This window comes from Centrocercus urophasianus, unplaced genomic scaffold (genome assembly GCF_019232065.1).
Source record: "Centrocercus urophasianus isolate 14NV4802_14NV808 unplaced genomic scaffold, USGS_Curo_1.0 seq_12, whole genome shotgun sequence".
Taxonomy (NCBI): Eukaryota; Metazoa; Chordata; class Aves; order Galliformes; family Phasianidae; genus Centrocercus; species Centrocercus urophasianus.
The window spans coordinates 1,824,906-1,842,837 of record NW_024884364.1 but is presented as its reverse complement, the minus strand read 5'-3'; the positions used below and the strand labels follow the sequence as shown (position 1 = coordinate 1,842,837).

Genomic DNA, 17,932 nt, shown 5'->3' with positions numbered 1-17,932 from the left:
TGCATGTGTCCCTCCTCGTGTACAGACTCAAGCTCCCACTACGTTTGTCCAGCACGTTCCTTTTATTCCATATATTCACAGTGTCTCATCTTCCCTTGCGCATGCCAGTCTTGAGGTTTTCAAGGTTTGCAGGCGCCAAGGAAATCCAGAGGCTTCTCCTTTGAATTCCTGAATATGAGACAGCCCTTGCTCATCAAAGTCTCCAGGCTTTCCCTAGCACTCTTGGCTTTGGCCCCAGAGGACCAAGAAGCTTGTTCTGAGAGGAACCTGGCAAGGGGGCCTTCCTACTTCTGAGTGACACAAACATATTGTCAGGGCACTGAAGAAAGATCCCGGTGTACCTAGCTTTAGTACTCTGTTCCTGCTACCATTTTTCAGCTGCTGGGCAGTCACAGAGAAGAAAACTGCATTCCCTCCCCATCACTATGGCTCTAGCATGCTAATAAACTGCTCCAGGCCTCTGTGGTCCCACTACTCCCAAGACCTGTGAACCCACTGTGTGTGCCAGTCCTGCCCAGAGCTCCATGTACTTAGAACTCATCTCTGGCTCGCAGCTCCTTGGGGTGCTGCATCCTTTCTGAGACAGACTTGTGCCTCTGGCTCGTGGGCCTGGCTCCACCACTGGGAACAAGAGCCTCTGGGGAGGATCTGCTGCTGTGATCAGCCCCATGATATCCATCTCCATCGGGCTGGTTCTCTTCCGCAGCTCTCTGCTCCACCAGCTCTTCTGCCTTCACCCGCTCCTGCAGCCGTAGAGAAAAATGATATGAGACTCTCCCTGCTAGGATCTCAGACCTGCTCACAGGGCCTGGAGAGACACATATGGTCTTTGCCACATCCATCCAACCCTGCCAGAATCCATTCTCTCTTGCAGGACTCATCGGAGGCTGACTTCCTCCAGTGACTTCCTCCACTGGGTATCTTGTCAGAGAACAACCACGAACTGCTGCCCCATAAGGGAACTCAAAAGTGATTCTTCAGAGGATCTGATATAGTTTGAAGGTATTCGTGTATGTTTCTCCAGCATGGCTCTTTACCTGCTCAGCATGCTCTGCAGAGTGCGTGTACCAGAGAGCAATGGCACAGCGCCTGCCTTGGCTCACTGCCTGCACGCCATGGGGATTCTCCTTGCCAGAGCTGAAGGCTACCAGTCTCCCACACTTAGGATGCACCTTAGCCTGCCAGGAGAGAGAAGACATAATGAAACCAGCAGCCCCTTGCTCTGAGGCTCACTGTCCTTCTACAGATATAGTGCTGCCTACAGACAGTAATAGCCTGAAACATCTCTACTAGAAAGGAGTTAACCTCTTCTCTGTTTGAGATTTGCCTCAATTTGCCTTTAGCTGCCCCTATTTGAATTTGCTACAGCACTAGTGCTGCCTCCCACCTGGTCTAAATTTCATGCTCAGTCCTTTGTCCTTCATTTGGTCAGTCCCAGACCTACCGTGACAGTCACAGTGTCCATTTCAGTGAAAAAAAGGCTCCCACCGCGGAAGTCATCATTGAGGTAGAGAATGCCACTGTGGACCGAAAAAAAAAAGAGGACATATGGTTGAGGAAGCTCATTCAGCCTTGGCACTTCCCCAGACTAATTGTCATAGGAGAATGCAGCACCTAATTAATGCCAGAGGTTCAATTATCGTGAGAAACCATTTGGGAGTGTTAAATACAGCAATGCTTAGCTCAGGGGAGTCCCGAGCTGCAAGCCACAGGAGGCCAGGGCAGTACTCCATGGAGTTAGATCCACACACTCATCCCGGCTTTTGTTTTTTTTCTTAAATACTCTGCAGCATGCATCTGTGGCACCACTGTGACAATGCCGTGGGCTAAGCACACCTTAGACCTGACCTGGTGTGACCTTGTTTGTGTTTTAGTATTGTGAACAATCCAAAGCCTGGAAGAGGGGATTAATCAACAAAAAGTGCCAGGTCCTGAGAACCAAGGAATAAAGTGTAACACAGGAATGGTCAAAAAGAGGTATGGTGCATGTGGAAAAGAAAATGAAAACAAGAAGTTTCTTTACTCATACAAGACAAAAAGAGAAGCAGTGAGGTGACTGAAGTGCAGGCAAGACCACAGCCAACTAAATGGGTTGTTTAGTTTGAGGAAAAGGAGGCTGAGGGGAGCCCTTATTGCTCTCTTCCAGTATCCGAAAGGTGCTGACAGCGAGAGCGGGGTTGGTCTCTTCTCACTGGTGATAGGATGAGGGGAAATGGCCTCAAGTTGTGCCAGAGTAAGCTTAAGTTGGATGTTAGGAAACACTTCTTCACTGAAAGGGCTGTTTTGGCTGTCTTAAGCACAGGAATAGGCTCCCCAGGGAGGTGGTTGAGTCACCATCCCTGAAAAATGTGTTTAAAAAGAGCTTGGATGTGGTGCTCAGGGACATGATTTAGCAGAGGGTTGTTAGAGTTAGGGTAGTATGGTTAGGTTGTGGTTGGACTTGATGATCTTTAAGGTCTTTTCCAACCTGAGTGACTGTATGAAAAAAAGAACCACAAACTCTGTGAGTTATCCCTCATATTCAGTTAAACCAAAGAGAGAATGCCAAAGGAACAAAAGGGGCTCATTATTGAGACTAGTTGCATGAAATAGATATCAACATTGTTGCTGCTGAAGCAAAATATTAAATACATAATTTCAATTACATGATTACCAGCCCCAGAGCCCATGAAGTCATAGATCTTCTCCCATAGAGTATTAAAGACTCAAATCAGGGCTGTAACACAGGACTAGAGAAAATCTCTGATGGTTTCCATGCGTACAAAGGGACAGGAGGATTGGCTGAGGCATCAATAGGCCATCAGCTCAACTTCAGAAGTCTGCAGGGCTTTCAAATCCATTTCTGAGGAGACAGATAACTGAAGGACACAACATGGAAAACAGTTTCTTTACATGGGTATACTAAAAGCAGTTAGTTAATCACATAATCTCTGAGAAAAAAGTTAATGTCTCAAGGAAAGAAGATAACATGCTCAACTTTGTCAGTTTAGACTCTGCTAAAAACTTATCAGAGCAGTGCCACTAGAGAAATTACTAATTGACACAGACAAGGTGAAGAAGAGCATGTGAACAGCACACACTGAAAAGCACACAAGCGGCATGGAGAGGTCTACTGTTCACCTGGATGAGGATTACTGGAACTCTGGGACCCCTTGGCCCAATTCTGTTTAATATTCAATTAATGAGTATAGCACAGATACACAGAAGAAATCCAAGAAGTTTTTGAATGGTGTTTCTTAGACTTTCTGAAGCATAGGATCCTCTTTGAAAAGGACACTAGAAGAGCATGGCCCTTACTGAGCTGCTTGGTCTACCACATTTCACTCTGCAAGAGGGCAGAATACTCCTAGAAACAGCTGAGTAGCATAGATCCAGGAAGGATATTTTAATATACATTGGCATACAAGTCAGAGAACTCTACTATTCAGGGAGGAATAAGGTGACAAGATAAACTTTCCTGCAAAGGAAATAGAGAACAGTTAGAAGACAGAGCCTTGTAACCGTACTATCTGACTACACCAAGTTAACATCTATGGAAGAATGGAAATAGAATTAAAGACACCAAATGGATCCCATTTGGTCCCACATCCCTACTATAGGCTGTTCAAAGCAAATTTCTGCTCTGGGTTCAGCTACCACTCAAAGAAAAGGCATATAAAATTTTTTGGTACCCAGGGATGAGATGGTGAATAGGGAAAAAGAACAAAAACATAGTGAACTGGTCACATTTGGCTGCAACGTGCAAGGCTTGTCACCACCTTGAAAATCTATTTGTTTCTTTCACAGAAGAGTAACCGCTGCAGTCGGAAAGATTAGTGCAGTGGAAAGGCGATACAGGAGTGCAATGGCAAAAGGGGCAACAGGAAAGGAATGCTCACCCGCCTCCAAGGACCTAGGCTCATGGGGAAAAACTCCACAAGGGACGGATCTTCAACCAGAAACTGTCCCCCAGGGGCAGTCAGCTCTTAAATGAGGTCTAAGAGAGGTGCAGCCAGGCTCTACCCCTTCTGGTCACACAGGTAAACTGCCTTCACCTGCCCTCCCAGAGCTGAGCCAGTCCTTTCTCCAGGTGCTCAATCAGTGGTTCAGGCCGTGACTCAACAGTTCCCATACAGTAACAAAATCTGCTGCTATCTGGAACAATCTCTCACATGCAGTGGAAAATCCCAACTCAAAGTATTCAAAGTGAACCCTCAGAAAGAACAGTGGGAGAACAGTCACTAAAGTATACTGACAGCTCAAACGAAAGAAATTCAAAGAGCCTGGTTCTCCCTGTCCTGTAATGTGTGGAAGTGGGAGAGTAAGACTGAGAAAGACAGAATAAAATTCAAAGAAACATCTTTTTCTAAGTGCTAGCAGTAAGCTGTAGCATTATGAGAGATGAAAGACAGCTAAATATCATGGTTCTAGATCTATCAGCCTCTCAGTCTCATTGTGCACTCTGCCAATGCTGAATGTAGGGAGGGAAGACCTTTTCCCAGCCTAGGGAAGGTGTACAACACCTCACTCTGAATGCACTCATGCAGCCTTCAGCCTCATGCTACAGCCCTCATTTGAGCCAACAACCCATTGGCTGGTATTTATATAAGTTGAGCTCATACTTTCTTGGGGCTGGGGAGACATTTTGATTTCCACAAGCTCTAATGCGGGTCCCCTTCTCTTACCTGTAGTCCCTGTAGACATAGGCAGGTGGCTCTTTCCAGCACTCTTTCCCGTCAGGATCCAACAGACAGTTATCAGCATGGACAGGATGACTGAGATCCATGCGACCCTCCTGCTCTTCTGAAAAGGAAAGTTGCAAAAAAAGAACAAGAGCATTTAAAATTTCGAGAAAGAGCAGAGAGTGAGGGATTCATGAGATAAGAGGGAAGAGAGCCTCCTGAAAGCATGTGGCTGGGACTAAGAAAAAGGCTCTTTAGGAGAGGAGACTAACAGGGTGAAGGATTCTTTACCTTCTACTGCTGTGCGGCACACAAGGTGTGTGAATGAGAAATGCAGTTTCTTTCCAGGAGTGAAATAGGATTCTACGATTTTCCGTGATTTCTCACTGGCCTGCAGAAGCAATTTGGCATCTCTCCAGTCCACGTCCCCACTCTGGGCTAGCTACAAGTGAAAAACAAGCCTGTTAGAATACTCATAGAGATACTCTAAGAAACGACACGTGTACAGAATCTGTACACAGATCTGTGTAAACTACTGTGGTAATCCTGCATGTAAGAAAATAACATTTTCTCATATAAATGTCAGGTATGCATGTGTGCAGTGCAGTGATTCTTTCCCTCTCCTTAGTGTGTGAAGCACATCTGGAATGCAGCATCATTTTGTGTCCCAGGATAGGAGAGACACTAGCAAACTGGAGTGAGCCCTCAGTAAAATGTCCTAGAATAGATGGAGATCTGGAACACATGACTTAGAAGAGGCTGAAGAGCTAGGTTTCTTCAACCTGGAGAAGAGAAGGCCAAGGGAGGATTCAACTGCAGTCTCCCATCACCTGAAAGGCAGTTAAGGAGAAGATGGAGCCAGTCACTTCTTAGAGGAACACAGTGAAAAGACAAGAGGCAATGGGTTTATGTTGCAGCAAGAGAAATTTTGGCTAGATATAAGGAAAAACAACTTGTCCTTGAGATCTGCACAGCACTGAAAAAGGCACCAGAGAGGATGGGCAATTTCAAATCTTGGATATGTTCACCACTTACATTCACAAAGCCCTGTGGAGTTTCATCCAGCTTTGAAGTTAGCCATGCTGTGAGCAGAGGGGAAAAGCAGAGATTCCCAGAGGCTCCTTCCATCTTAAATTACACCACTATTCTAAGCTACGCTGCCCTGTAAGAGTACTGCACTCAGGCAAGTAGCAATCCCGAAAGGCTGGCCCACAAGAGGGAAGGTGCTTACAGAGCCCTCCAAATACAGTGTATCTAACTATAACCATGGAGGGTCAGGGGAAGCTGTTCAGCTCTTGCAAGAAAAAAAAGCCACCCACAACCCTGACCAGAGAGCTCTTCACAGAGAAAAGCATGCTTTATGGACAAGCAGATGGCAGACTCACAGAGCCACTCACCTGCATGGCCTTCAGAATGGTTAACCCTTCAAATCTCTCATGTGGGGTGTGAGGGGACCGTCTCGCTCGATAGCCATCTCCTGTTCCTCTTGCTGCCTGGAACAAAATGATGCAGAGGACATGCACTAGGTTGCCTTCTCTCCTCCACAGCAGCATTACAATACTGCCTGCTGAGGAGGAAGTGATACATACAGAGTTCCTGTAAGGCCCAGGCATTACCTCTGTCAGCCGGAGCAAGTCCTTACACTCAGACTCCGTTAGGACTCTGTCAAACACAACCCTCTGGGTTCCATTCATCTGTTGGGAATCCATGGTGACTGTGATACCCTCAAAAGGCAAAGAACCTGTAGGAGAAGTAAGTACAGGCAGAGGTAAGCAAGCTTTGGATAAGAAGCCCTGAGACACAAACCCCCATCCTGGATAAGAAAGTAAACAGACTCTATACATTCTCTGGGAAGACAGGACAGCTCCCCAGAAGCGCCCTTTCCTTGCAGATCTGGGCCACATGCATCCCTCACACGCTTCAAAGGATCCAGAGCATCAGCTGGGGAGCTGGCCTTCAGCAAGTGCTTCTGGAGGCAGCAGAAACTTGGGGCTTGCTGGGAGAGCAGCAGAAAGCTGGGGACAGTTGAATATATGGTGTACCCCAAGAGCGAAACAGGCCCAGCCTCCTGGGGCAAGGCATCTTACCCCAGAAGCATCTCCAGTGCATCTTCCTACTGTTTCCAGTTCCAAAGAGAAGCAATGGGTATTGGTCAGTGACATGATCTTTTGATCTTTGATCTTCTCCCCCCCCATGTCCTCTCTCCTCTGGATGGTAAGGAATGCCAATGCACTCAGGCGCTCAAAATGATCTGCTCCCCCACACGATACAGCAAGAGAACCACTTAGGGTCACTTCAACCAAAGTTACCAGAACAGAGCCCTGCAAGAGTATAGGGCCAGAAAGAATATGAACTTCGCTCTGCAGTCTACAGCATTCAGCCACAAGCCACCTGGATTGGTGTTATTCAGGGAAAGGCTTGCCAAAGCTGAATTGTCTGTTTCCAGTTTCCATTCCCTCTGCCTTCTTTTGGTCCCTCTAAGAAAAGTGTTGTTTGAAGCTGAGCTGGCGGAGTTGAGCCACGTTTTGTGTAGCCACTCCTGCCTATCCATACCAGCTGTGCTGAACAGGGATCTACATGTCCACAGGGTTGTCATACAACCAGGCAGCACTGACCTCAGCTTCTCCAGCCACAGTGCTCTTTAAGTTCCCATCCCAGAGAGGTACGCAGCGAGATTTTGCAAGAGTACACATGCATCACAGATGGAGAAAAGAAACAGTGAGAGGACTTGCTGAGCCATTCGAGTCAGTCTGCATATATGTTAGCATTCAAATGTCTGAGGATGGAAGAAAAGACAGCATTTAGCCTAGCTGATTGCAACCAAATATTTCTACAAGCTTTTCTACTCACCTCTCTTTCCTCTCTCTTCCATATCAAGAGTTTCCTGCTTTTGCTTCTCCTGATCCTCTCTCGGGAGCAAGGGAAAAAACACAGATCAGGGCTGTCAGTATATAGAGGTATGTCGGCCCTCTTCTGTGATCAGCATTTGACTTCTTATTCCTGTTTTACCCATTCCTCAGTATGACAGTATTATTATCCCCTGCTTTCAACACTTCTACTTCAGTCCTTGTCAATTCATCCAACCTTACCTATATTTTTGCTTTAGGTTTTCAGGAATCAGCTCATCTGGAGTCCAAAGATCCTGTAGGAAAAAATGCAGATGTTTCACCATAAAGCAAACTTCTCCCATAGTAAATCAGGACAAACATCCTGTTCCTGGTCCCCCTTCTCCACAGCCAGACCAATGGCTCCGGCCTTGATTGGAAGACAATAATGTTGGATTAATGCATATGCTATCTACAGCAGTTTCCAGCTACTCTTCATTTTAGAAGCAGCAGAAAGGCCTTAGAAGATCCACCTCACAAGTATGTGGAGGGTCCTGCTCATCAGCATCTGATCCTCTCTAATTCAGGTGCTACTGAAGCAAGTTCTAGCAGCTGTCTTGGTGAAATCAAGGCAGGAAATTTAAGATGATACCATTACTTACAGGGTCATTAAAAGTTCCTCCTAGATGTTCCATGGCATAGTAAATCAACTTCTTCTCCATCAGAGATCTCTGCACATAATGACGAATATTCTACGGAAGCAAAGAGGCTGTCAAACAACCACTTCACAACAGGCAAACCTATCACTGTCCATGCAGAAATCTTCTCCAACACACAGTTCTGTGCCATGAGAACCCATTCTGTCCCAGAAGAACCCTGTCTGGTACTGATTATAAGCAAACTTCCACTTTCTTCAGTCCTGAGCTTGGAACACATCTGCGGTAGAACATGTTTCCCTGTGTTTCCTGGATCGGTGACCCTGTTGTGCAGGACAGGGGAGGGACCAGAAAGTACAGACCTGGGGTTGTAACTACCTCTCTCGCTGTGACAGCTGTATCTTCTCCAAGTTCTGAGTGGTACTGTTTCATTTTCTCCAATACTGGCTCATCCGTGGGATAGAAGAGCAAGTAGGAAGCAGCACATTCAGCAGCCAATGCCTGGTTCCCAACTTGGGCAGGGACAAAACAGAACAAACAGGTATATCTGAAAGACTTGGTGTTAGCAGCAGATGTGTGCTGGCCAGCAGCAGCTGATCCTGGTCAGAATCTGGCAGTAGGAGGAATGACACTGAGTACATATCAATCCCTGACCAGCAGTGCCTCTACCAGTGGGCAGAAAATATACGGAACACACTGCACAAAGAATGGGCTCGCTTCCTATATTTAGTGGAAGCTCATTTAGAGGAGACAGGAGGGAGTGTACGTGTCCAGGAGCTGAAGGACAAGTGGCAGATTGATCAATGTCATGATACCAGTTCAGCTAGGGCAGGCAGGGCTGACTTAGAAGGAGCATCACTGTTGACTTGAGATACATGCACATGCTCTAGGTAAGACGTAGAGGTCTGATCTGGGGCCATGTATTGAAAATGAAAGTGTAAAATGTACAGCTTGGACTGCCGGAGCGAGGACTTGAAATGGAGAGGGGTATAGGAAAGATTTGTCCACACACAGTGGAAACAGCCACATTACTGAAGCTGCACAAGGAGACTGAAGTATAGCATGAGATCTTTCCCAAGGAAGCAAGCAAAGAGAGGTTCTGGGCAGAACAAGGTAGATGGGGACAGAAGGAGAGCAGAGGTAGAGCTCAGGTGTTCTCCCTGTGAACTGCCCACCAAGTTCAGAAGTGGAAAGTTAAGGGGTGCCACGGCATCACCCACTGGTTTTTAGCTCTGCTCACCTTGATCATATGCAAACTGCAGTAAATCGAGATGAGATGGTATGAAATCTTCTATGGCAGAAATCCACCCTGGCTTTGTGGCAATTTCAAGGACGCACTGCTGCCTGCACTTCAACACCTGAATATAATGGGCTGCAAGAAAGAGAGGCATGAAAGCCAGCAGCTCCGAAAGCCAGACAGGAGCGCTGGAAGATGAGGCATGTCCACTGTAAGAAGAATGGCTTTCTTACCCATCCCTTTGGGCCTCTAACACTACCTGCAATGGCTTCATACAGGCCAGGCTGCAAATCCTCCTCCTCCTCCACCTCTTCATCCTCCAGTGGCCCTTCACACAGAGCACGACACTCTTCAAGTGCTGACAGTGCCTCTCTTAGTGACTCCTCCAGTCTGTCCACAGCCTGCAGATACTCATCTGCATTGTAATGCTGCATACCGGCCTCATATGCTTCCTGCAGAAGACAGATCCAGGCTCCTCATTAGTGCGGGTGACACCAAAGGACTCCCTGAGACTGAGTCACTCTCAGGATGGTGCTGACACCTAGGGGCCTGCCTGGATCACGAACAGCCCACCATGCAGTGACAGCCGTTCCTCAGGACTGGGGACAAATGTACTTCTCCAAAGCCCCACAGCTTACAGAAATTGTCACCACAAAACGCCTGTGTCATAACTGCAGTAGTGTGCCATCACTGAAGCACATACATCTCATCTGAAGCCACAGACCTCGTGTGGGAACAGATCAGGGCTGCACGCCGCTCCCTACAATGTGGTATGAGCTGGTTCTCACTCGGACCCTCACCCAGTGTGGTGCGGCCTCCAGGTCTCGGAAATTGTCTGACTTCACCCCTGACATGCGCCGGTATTTCTCTATGTCCTCACGCATCTGGAGGTGTTGGGGATTGGCGACAAAGAACGTGTGAGCAGCAGAGACTGCCTGGTCCAGTTTCTTCAGCTGCAGAGAAAAAAAGGCTGCATACATCCCTCCTGCTTCTGTCGGGGCCCACCCCTCAGCACAGCTGCTCCCACAGCTAACCTCCGTGACAGCGGCACCAGACACCCAGGTTTGCCCACACGGGGAGGTGCCCCGCGCTGCCCTCCCACGGCAGCGTGCACGGGGTGCTGGAGATCTCCAGCCCGCTCTCCGAGCCCGGCTGCTGCACCCCCTATTCCCTCCCCGGGGCCGCCGCCCCCCGGCCCCGAGGGCAGGCCCACCTGGAAGAAGGCCACCTGGAGGTAGTTGTAGGGCTCTCTCCGCTCGAAGTCCCGCTGGATGACAAGGCTGGCGCGGTGCGCGGAGGGCGCGGCGCCCAGCCGGCTCCCCAAGCAGTGCTGCAGGCAGTCGGCGCGCTGCAGCACCCGGTCGAAGAGGGCGGCTTCCCAGGGCCCGGCGGCCGGCGGCTCGCCGAGGAAGGCGGCCTCTCGGAGGCAGGCATCCCGGCAAGCGCGGCGGGCCACCCGCAGCCCCGCGTAGCTGTGCAGGGCGCGCTGCAGCAGCTCGGCCGCCCGCCCCCAGTCCCGGGCGAAGTACGCCCGCACCCCGTCGGCGTACAGCAGGTCGTAGGGCACCAGGCGGCCCGCGGCCGAGGACGTGGCGGCGGGGAGGAAGAAGAGGAGGCAGACGAGCGAGGCCATGGCCGAGCCGCCGAGCGGGAGGAGGAGCGGGAGGCGGCGGGGGTCTGCGGGCGGGTGGAGGCACTGGCGGCCCTGGCTGGACACACCCAGGGGGCCGGGCGGTGAGCGGGCTCCGGCGCTGCGGGAGGGGTAAAGGGGCACGGGGCCGTGCGGGGCCCGCGCTGCTCGTCTCGGGCCCCGGGAGCGGTGCTGCAGACCTGCCCGCTCTGCACGGACGCTTGGACCAACCCCGGGCTGGGCCCGTGCAGCCAGCTGAGCCCTCACGCGGCCTGCTGCGGTTCTGTGTCCGGGTCGCCACCGGCTAACCTAACCCTTCCTTCAGGCCGTGGGACCTCGGCCCTCTGACAGAAAGGCACTGAGGAGGTCTCGGCTTGTTTAACAGAACCCCTGCAGGACACACATCGACCTGTTACGTTTCAGAAGCTTTCATCATGTGGCAGTGCTTGGCTGATGAAGGACAACATACCTGCCATGGTCTCTCTGATGCAGCCATCCGTTTCACTTGTGGCTGCAGCTACAAACAGCACGAAGAAGGAGAAGTCTCATCTCCAATATACCACCACACTTCTATTTCAAGAGTTTTGTGCAGAGCAGGAGCTTGATTTAGCACTCACAAGTAGAGGCTCTGGCAGCTTTTCTGAGCTGGTTGCTGCCTGCCTGAGAAGTTTGGGCTACAATGTTTTGTGCAAAGTCATAAAGTTTGCACTAGAATCAACAGACTGCACCAGTGGAAACGCTACTTTATGATAGGGTCTTTCTGGAGAGGATTTAAGTTTTCAAAACAACACCACTTCCGAAATCACCGAGGCCATTCCTGTTTAGTTGTAGGCAGGCTAGGTCTACCTTGCAATGGAGCGGGAATCTTTCCAACCCCCTCTCCAAATGATGACTCTTCAGTAGGGGCGCTGTACCCTCCCATGGGCTGCAGGGCATCTGCTGCTCCTAGATACACTAACAAGACAGGAAGCACGCCTCGCGCATTTGGCATTTTCCTTCCAGAAGCCAGTGAATCTTCATTAAACATCGGGCCAATCATTTTGTTTCTATGGAAACAAAATAATTACTAATATATTATTTTAAAAGCAGACACACGGTTGACACTCCAAATATAGAATTTTAATACCATTCCATGCTTGCCTCGTCTCTTAGGGCAGAGCGAATGCAAGGGTGGAGTTCACAAAGGGACAACAAGGCAGCGGTGGGTTTGTAACCTGAGGGCAGGCACAGGCTGTCCGTGTCCGTGGAGCTCCATTCTGCAGATCTGCCACACTTCTCTTACCATGGGGTGCCATGTTTCCTGCCTGCTGGCGAGAAAGATGAGAATGTCAATTAGTAATCGGGTCCTGGGACAAAGGGAAGGTTTGAAGTTTTATTTAAAAATCATGATGGCACTGAATGTTTCTGATGCTGTCTCTCATGATTTGGGATCCTGGAGGGCCTGTGCCTCGCAGGCCTCAGGGGTCCTTTCACGCGGTGCCTGCTCTTCATCCTGCATTTGCCAAGCCTCGCTGCCAGCCAGAGAGAAGCACCGTGGCCGGTCAGTGCTCTCTTCCTCTCTACTGCCAAGCGAGAGGCGGCGATCGCGGAAAGCTGCAAGTGGGAGACGGGAGTGCCGTGGGCTGCAGACTGGGGAGGGCTGTGGCGTCTCATCGATGAACGTGGTGATCTCATCTCGGAAGAAGCAGGCACTGGAGCTGGATCCTCGGGGCACCAGCCCACCCTCCAAAAACTGCCGTAGGGATGTCAGCTCGTCTTCTGGGGGCTGCCGGCAGTGCTGGTAGTCATGCAGCTGAGGAGGCAAGAATCCAGGGCCTCCAGACTTGCGGAGGGTGGAAATGCGGATGTCATCAGATGAAGACCACTTGTGTAGGAAGGATGGAGCGGAGCGGTGGGCGGAGAAGATGTTAGTCTCATCATGTGACATCCTCCGTGAGATAGGGACCTGGGTGATGGAGAAGGAGGCAGGCGATGAAAGACTTGGAGAAAAGACAGGCAGAAGGGGAGTATTTCAGGCCTGCTGAGAGAAGAGTCTAAAGGACACGAACATGGGAGACGGACAGAGAATGAGTAGGTTATGGGTCTGCACTATTAGCTTTCAGCTCACCTGCAGATAGTGCACCTTGTCCTGGGGCAACAACATGTGGTGCATTGGTAGCAGCTTGATGTCCCGAGAATCCCGCTTCACAGCTGCAGCACCGTTGGCATCAAATCTTACTTTGCAGATCCTGCCATCCCCATAATCGTCACACACACCATCTGTTGGCAAAGAGAGTATGGCAATCAGAAGATGAGCATTATCAGTGCACGCAGATGTCATCCTAACACCTGACCTCTGCCACCCTACTTGCAGTCATCAGGACTGATATCTGAACAAGGACCTGTACTTCCTGCTTCCAGCAGAAAGGACACAGAGACTGCCTCATTTCTTCTGTCTCACTTTGGAATCTTCCCCTGCCAGGACTTGGACCTGTGGATCAGCTGGTTGGCCTGAGGGCTGCTGTGTCTTTCACTACGGATTGACAGCTACACATCTACTGTGAAGGATGTTGCACAGATTTTCTGGGATGCTAGTGAGTGCTAAGGCAGCATGTAAATGTCAGAGCCTTCTCCAGAATACATTTTCTCATTGTTGCTGCCTTCAGGCTCTAACACGCATCCCATACAGCCACCCATATCTCTCCCAGTGCCATTATGTCCTTTTCCCAGGGAAGGCAACTCTCTCCTCTATAGTCTTCTGGGAATGGGGTTACTGAAAAGATGTCTGAGGGGTGGTAAGGGACTTACCATCATCTCCATCTTCCTCAGACATGATAGCCACACACTGCTCCCAGATGGTGCGGAGATCTGCTCGGTAGCGCTCGCAGGACCAGATGAAAGAGGGGAGCAGCAGAGTCTGCACCATGGAGCACCACAGCACAGCCAGAACCATCCAAGTGGGTGCCGTGTCATAGCGCAGGCTAAAAAAGCTCACAACCTTTGAGGGAGGAGAGAGAAACAAGACTGTAAAAAACAGACATGCAGATAAAAGAAGGAAAACAGGAGTCACCTCTGTAGTAGGATATAATCTGTCATTAAAAGGTTTGTCAAGTTAGTATGCACACGCCTTTGAAAAAAATGTTCCCGGAATGTTTCTGCAGGTTTGCTGGAGCATACCCTGAGCTGTGATCTCTCTAATATGAGACTTCGTGTTAGCATCCCTTCTTCCTTATGTTCATTAAGAGCTGGAGCTAAATAGGCACAAACAAAGGACACAGCCACAGGAAAAAAAACTGTGACTAAGCCTCTGCTTTCTTAATGGTTCCTTTTGAGAACTTCCTCCGCTCTCCAGTTTTGCAGAGAATAAACCAGCCAGTGAAAACCTGAATGCTGACTACAAACATACTAGCAGTAGGAAAAATAAACCTCTCCGCAACAGCTTTTAAAGCTGGTGCATCAGACTTCCAGAAACAAATTGGAATAAAAGCAACCTCATCCTTTTTACCAAGGTAGACTCTCCTGTACATTTGCAGAATAATTTCCTCTCCAGTCTCCTCTTAGACACTTAAAACTTTCACAGCGGTTTTAGCTGTGGTGCGGTGTATATTCCCCAGGCTCAAGCTTGTCTTGAAAAAATGTTCCTGTGGAAGGGTGAGGGAACTACTGCAAGCTTTTTAAAATTGCCCCCTGAATAATACAGATTCAGATGTGGCAACACTTTGGCTGGTGGGTGGAGAAAGAGTTTCCTCTTTAAAATCTGAGAGAAATGGAAATCTGGTTTAACTACATATTGTGAAGAGAAAGAAAGAACCTGCTGCTTACCAAGATGGGCACCCCCGTGAGTGTGTCGTACAGGAAGACAATTGCACTGATGAGGTTGGTCATCTGCAAGGAGGTCTTGGCTGACTCAGAGCCATCCAGCGAGGACCTCCTTTTGCCTCGTACATCCTCCACCACAATGGCTGGCACATTGAAAGTGTTGTGTGCTGATGAGCAGGACGATGCTTCCTCTGGCCTCTGATGGCAGCATTGTTGTCGCCTTCTGTGTGCCCACAGGGTCTGGTAGAAGGTGATCCCCACACACACCAAGCCCATGACAATTCCTCCGAGGAGCAGGAGGCTAAAGCAGACACCGAAGCCCAGACCTATCTTGCTGACAATGAACTGGCAGCCACGAGCGTAGTACCGCTCGCCGTTGTTGTGCCAGCCAATGGAGGGCAGGGTGGAGAGGATGAATGATACCATCCAGATCCCCATGACTGCATGCAGAGCCTGCTTCTTGGCATTGCTCAGCCGGTAGTTGACAGGCCACCTCACCATCCACATTCGGTGGTAGGAAAGGGAGGCCACTGTGAAGCAGGTGGCCAGTGCCAGGGTGTAGTATGTGGACACAAAGACCTTACAGATGCTCTCGTTCCAGTCATAGTTGGAGGACTCACGCCGCAGCTGCACCACAGCGTACGTAGTGAGGGGCACTGCTGCCATGAGGATGTGAGTCCCAGCGAGGAAGCACAGGAGAAGCTCCAGGGGCTTGTGTTTCTGTTGCTTGGCCGTGATGCTGAGGATAATCCAAGAGTTGGCCAGCAGGGCTAACATCCCACATGCCAGCCACCACAGTGAATTGTTGTGCAAGGTGGACTCTGATTCAGAGTCCCCCATGCTGTCCTCCTGCTAGGCTGCACCTTGTTCCTGCCTCTGGGTTACTACAAGAGGATGAATGAGACTTCGCACTGGGGGAACCACGTCCCTCCTCATCTGCTGCTGTGCTGATGCAAGGCGTACGCACTCTGCAGGCACTCCTCAAGGCATTGTCACCAGGCACGAGGCAGAACAGCCTGCATCTCTGTCTTCCCTTTTCCTTTTGTTCGTTTAAATCACTTTCACTTGATCTCTTTCTCCTGTTTTTTTCTGTTGTTCTCTTTCCTTTTCTTTCTTCCACCTTCTTTCTTTCTCATGAAAGCTTGCCAGTGCTTCTTCCCTCAGTCTCTCATGCTCACTTCTTTTTTTCCTCCCCATCTATTTCATTCCTTTCCTCCACTCTTCCCCCAAAGAAAAGGCTCTCCTTACCTTGTGTGCTTCTCAGACACCTTCTGTCTGATGGACCACCTTCTCCAGGGACTGGTGAAGCCCTCAAACAAACAGGCTGCTCGGACTCCAAAGAGTTTTACAGCAGCAGGCACCTGTTGCCCAGTGTCCCACTGAGCAAGGGGCTAACAGAGAGTTTCAGAGAAGACAGGAAGCAGGACAAAGGTCCCACAGAAATGGTGAGAACGGTGCATGCACCCTTCAACAAATGGTTCACTCGTGGCCAGATGCCTGCTAAGTCAGTCAGAGAGCCATCAACAGGGAGTGAAGGGTGAGGAGGAGGATTCAGAGAGCTCCATAAGCTGTGGCACTCTCACTGCAGTGTCTGTTTTGCTGCCCTCCTGTGCTCAGCGTGCTTTTCCAAGCTTCCCTGTGAATGCAGGGCAGAGCTGATGAACAATGAAGAGATGGCAGGGAGGGGGCAATCCTTTATAAAGGTTCCCTTGGAGATTCAGGGTATGAGGTTCACTGTAGAAGAGAGAAAAGAGAAAAAGTAATTTAAGATCATGCTATCTCCTCAAATCTCCCTTTCTCTCCTTGCTCACACAAACACATTGTCATGATTTGGCTTTGCAGAGCTCTCCCCCCTTGTCTTTCAGAGAACAGAAGACCCAGATTTGTGCCAGTCCCTCAGCTGGGGCTGGCTGCCAGACACTCTGTGCTCCCTGCTATTCCAGTCTTAGGCTCCCCACCCAAAACATTAATAATGCCATTCTTATAACCGATGGCCCCATCTGCACCGCTCCCTGCTGTTCTAGTTTTGCTCTCCTCACACATCCCTCACTCCTGATGTACAGCTCCCACATCCACACCAGTTTTTGGACCTCAGCTTTTCTCTGTCAGGCAGCTGTCTCAACCCACTGAGGGTTGCAATCTGTGGCTCCAGCAACTTGCTGCAGTCCCATGGCCACGAAGCACAAGTTTCCTGGCCATCACATTCCAAGTTTCTGTAGAACCAGCCTCACTCTCCACTCTCCCTGTGACTCCAGTGCTGCCAGCTCAGGCTCTCCTGCCTTCACCTATGGGGTATGCCCATGCAGTATGCTCCAGGAAGACAAAGGCCTGTTCTGCACCTTGTCTAGACAGTGCAAACCCAGTCGGCTTGTTGGTGGATCAGTGCCTTGAGCCCAAACAGTGGCTCAATTCCCACCCTTCCCATGCTTCTGGGTCACCACATTTCTTCAGCCCCCTGGACCAACTCCTTTTTTCCCTGCACAGAGCAGGTTGTTGTGGCTGGCATCCCATCTTTTTCCCCTCAAAACTACTAGAGCAGCAGTGAGGCCTGTGCCCTTTGCAGGCAGTTCGGAAGCTGGCCAGCCCTGCTAATCCCTGGGGAAGGAATCTTCCTGCAATCTCTCCGTCTGCTGTCCTTCCCACCCGGTTTGCTCCAGTGGCCCACGCTGTTCCTGGATGAGGTAGGAGCCCTCCAGCGCCTGCCGGTTCGGGGGCCCAATACTGCTCCGAGCTGCCGTCCTCCAGCATCCGGAGAGCCTCTGATCCGCTGCAGAATGGCCGGCTTTGTAAACCCCCCCTGCCCCGGCCGGAGCCTTTCGTTCCCCCCCCTTCACCCAACCCGCCGGACAGGGGCACCCGGACTGCGGGGAGAGGGAAACTCGTCGGGCTGTGATTCGGGGAGGGCGAGGCAGGGAGTCTGCGGGGGAGAGCGGGGGGGGGGGCGGACGAGACGGAGTAATCGATGGAAAGCGCGGCGAAAATCGGAGCGACCGGTGCCAGGGTGCCCGCGACGCCTTCCCTTTCGCCTCTCGCCCGGCAGCCCGGCTACTGCAGCGGCAGGAGGGGCGGAAGGCCAGGTCGGGCGGCCCCGAGCCGGGCCGGGCCGGGCCGGGCCACGCCACGCC

The 17,932-nt window shown here is 50.5% G+C and overlaps 2 protein-coding genes across 2 annotated transcripts; both read right to left on the bottom strand.

Moving 5' to 3' along the window:
* Positions 1 to 43: 43 nt before the first annotated feature.
* P3H3 (prolyl 3-hydroxylase 3) lies at positions 44 to 11,012 on the bottom strand. The gene is made up of 15 exons (XM_042810391.1): positions 10,593 to 11,012; positions 10,180 to 10,332; positions 9,639 to 9,831; positions 9,383 to 9,514; positions 8,521 to 8,654; positions 8,149 to 8,238; positions 7,751 to 7,803; positions 7,512 to 7,570; positions 6,278 to 6,402; positions 6,059 to 6,154; positions 4,953 to 5,103; positions 4,665 to 4,782; positions 1,445 to 1,520; positions 1,038 to 1,178; positions 44 to 743 (listed from the first exon to the last, which is right to left on the bottom strand). Exons 1-15 carry the CDS (start codon positions 11,010 to 11,012, stop codon positions 531 to 533), a joined length of 2,154 nt encoding a protein of 717 aa, XP_042666325.1. The 3' UTR covers positions 44 to 530.
* A 1,097-nt stretch (positions 11,013 to 12,109) lies between these two features.
* GPR162 (G protein-coupled receptor 162) lies at positions 12,110 to 16,603 on the bottom strand. Its single transcript, XM_042810088.1, has 4 exons — positions 14,811 to 16,603; positions 13,797 to 13,986; positions 13,117 to 13,268; positions 12,110 to 12,954 (listed from the first exon to the last, which is right to left on the bottom strand). The coding sequence occupies exons 1-4, from the start codon at positions 15,645 to 15,647 to the stop codon at positions 12,427 to 12,429; spliced, it is 1,707 nt and encodes a 568-aa protein (XP_042666022.1). The 5' UTR covers positions 15,648 to 16,603; the 3' UTR covers positions 12,110 to 12,426.
* Positions 16,604 to 17,932: the final 1,329 nt, after the last annotated feature.

Bases quoted from the DNA above. Each gene is read 5' to 3' on its own strand.
- GPR162 (XM_042810088.1), bottom strand. From the start codon at position 15,647: ATGGGGGACTCTGAATCAGAGTCCACCTTGCACAACAATTCACTGTGG. The intron at 13,987-14,810 runs GTAAGCAGCAGG...CCTCCCTCAAAG, and splicing joins TCACGGGGGTGCCCATCTTG to GTTGTGAGCTTTTTTAGCCT. The intron at 12,955-13,116 runs GTGAGCTGAAAG...TCCATCACCCAG, and splicing joins ACAAGGTGCACTATCTGCAG to GTCCCTATCTCACGGAGGAT.
- P3H3 (XM_042810391.1), bottom strand. From the start codon at position 11,012: ATGGCCTCGCTCGTCTGCCTCCTCTTCTTCCTCCCCGCCGCCACGTCC. The intron at 9,832-10,179 runs GTGAGGGTCCGA...TGTCTTCTGCAG, and splicing joins TGGAGGCCGCACCACACTGG to GAAGCATATGAGGCCGGTAT. The intron at 9,515-9,638 runs GTAGTGTTAGAG...TCTTTCTTGCAG, and splicing joins CCTGTATGAAGCCATTGCAG to CCCATTATATTCAGGTGTTG.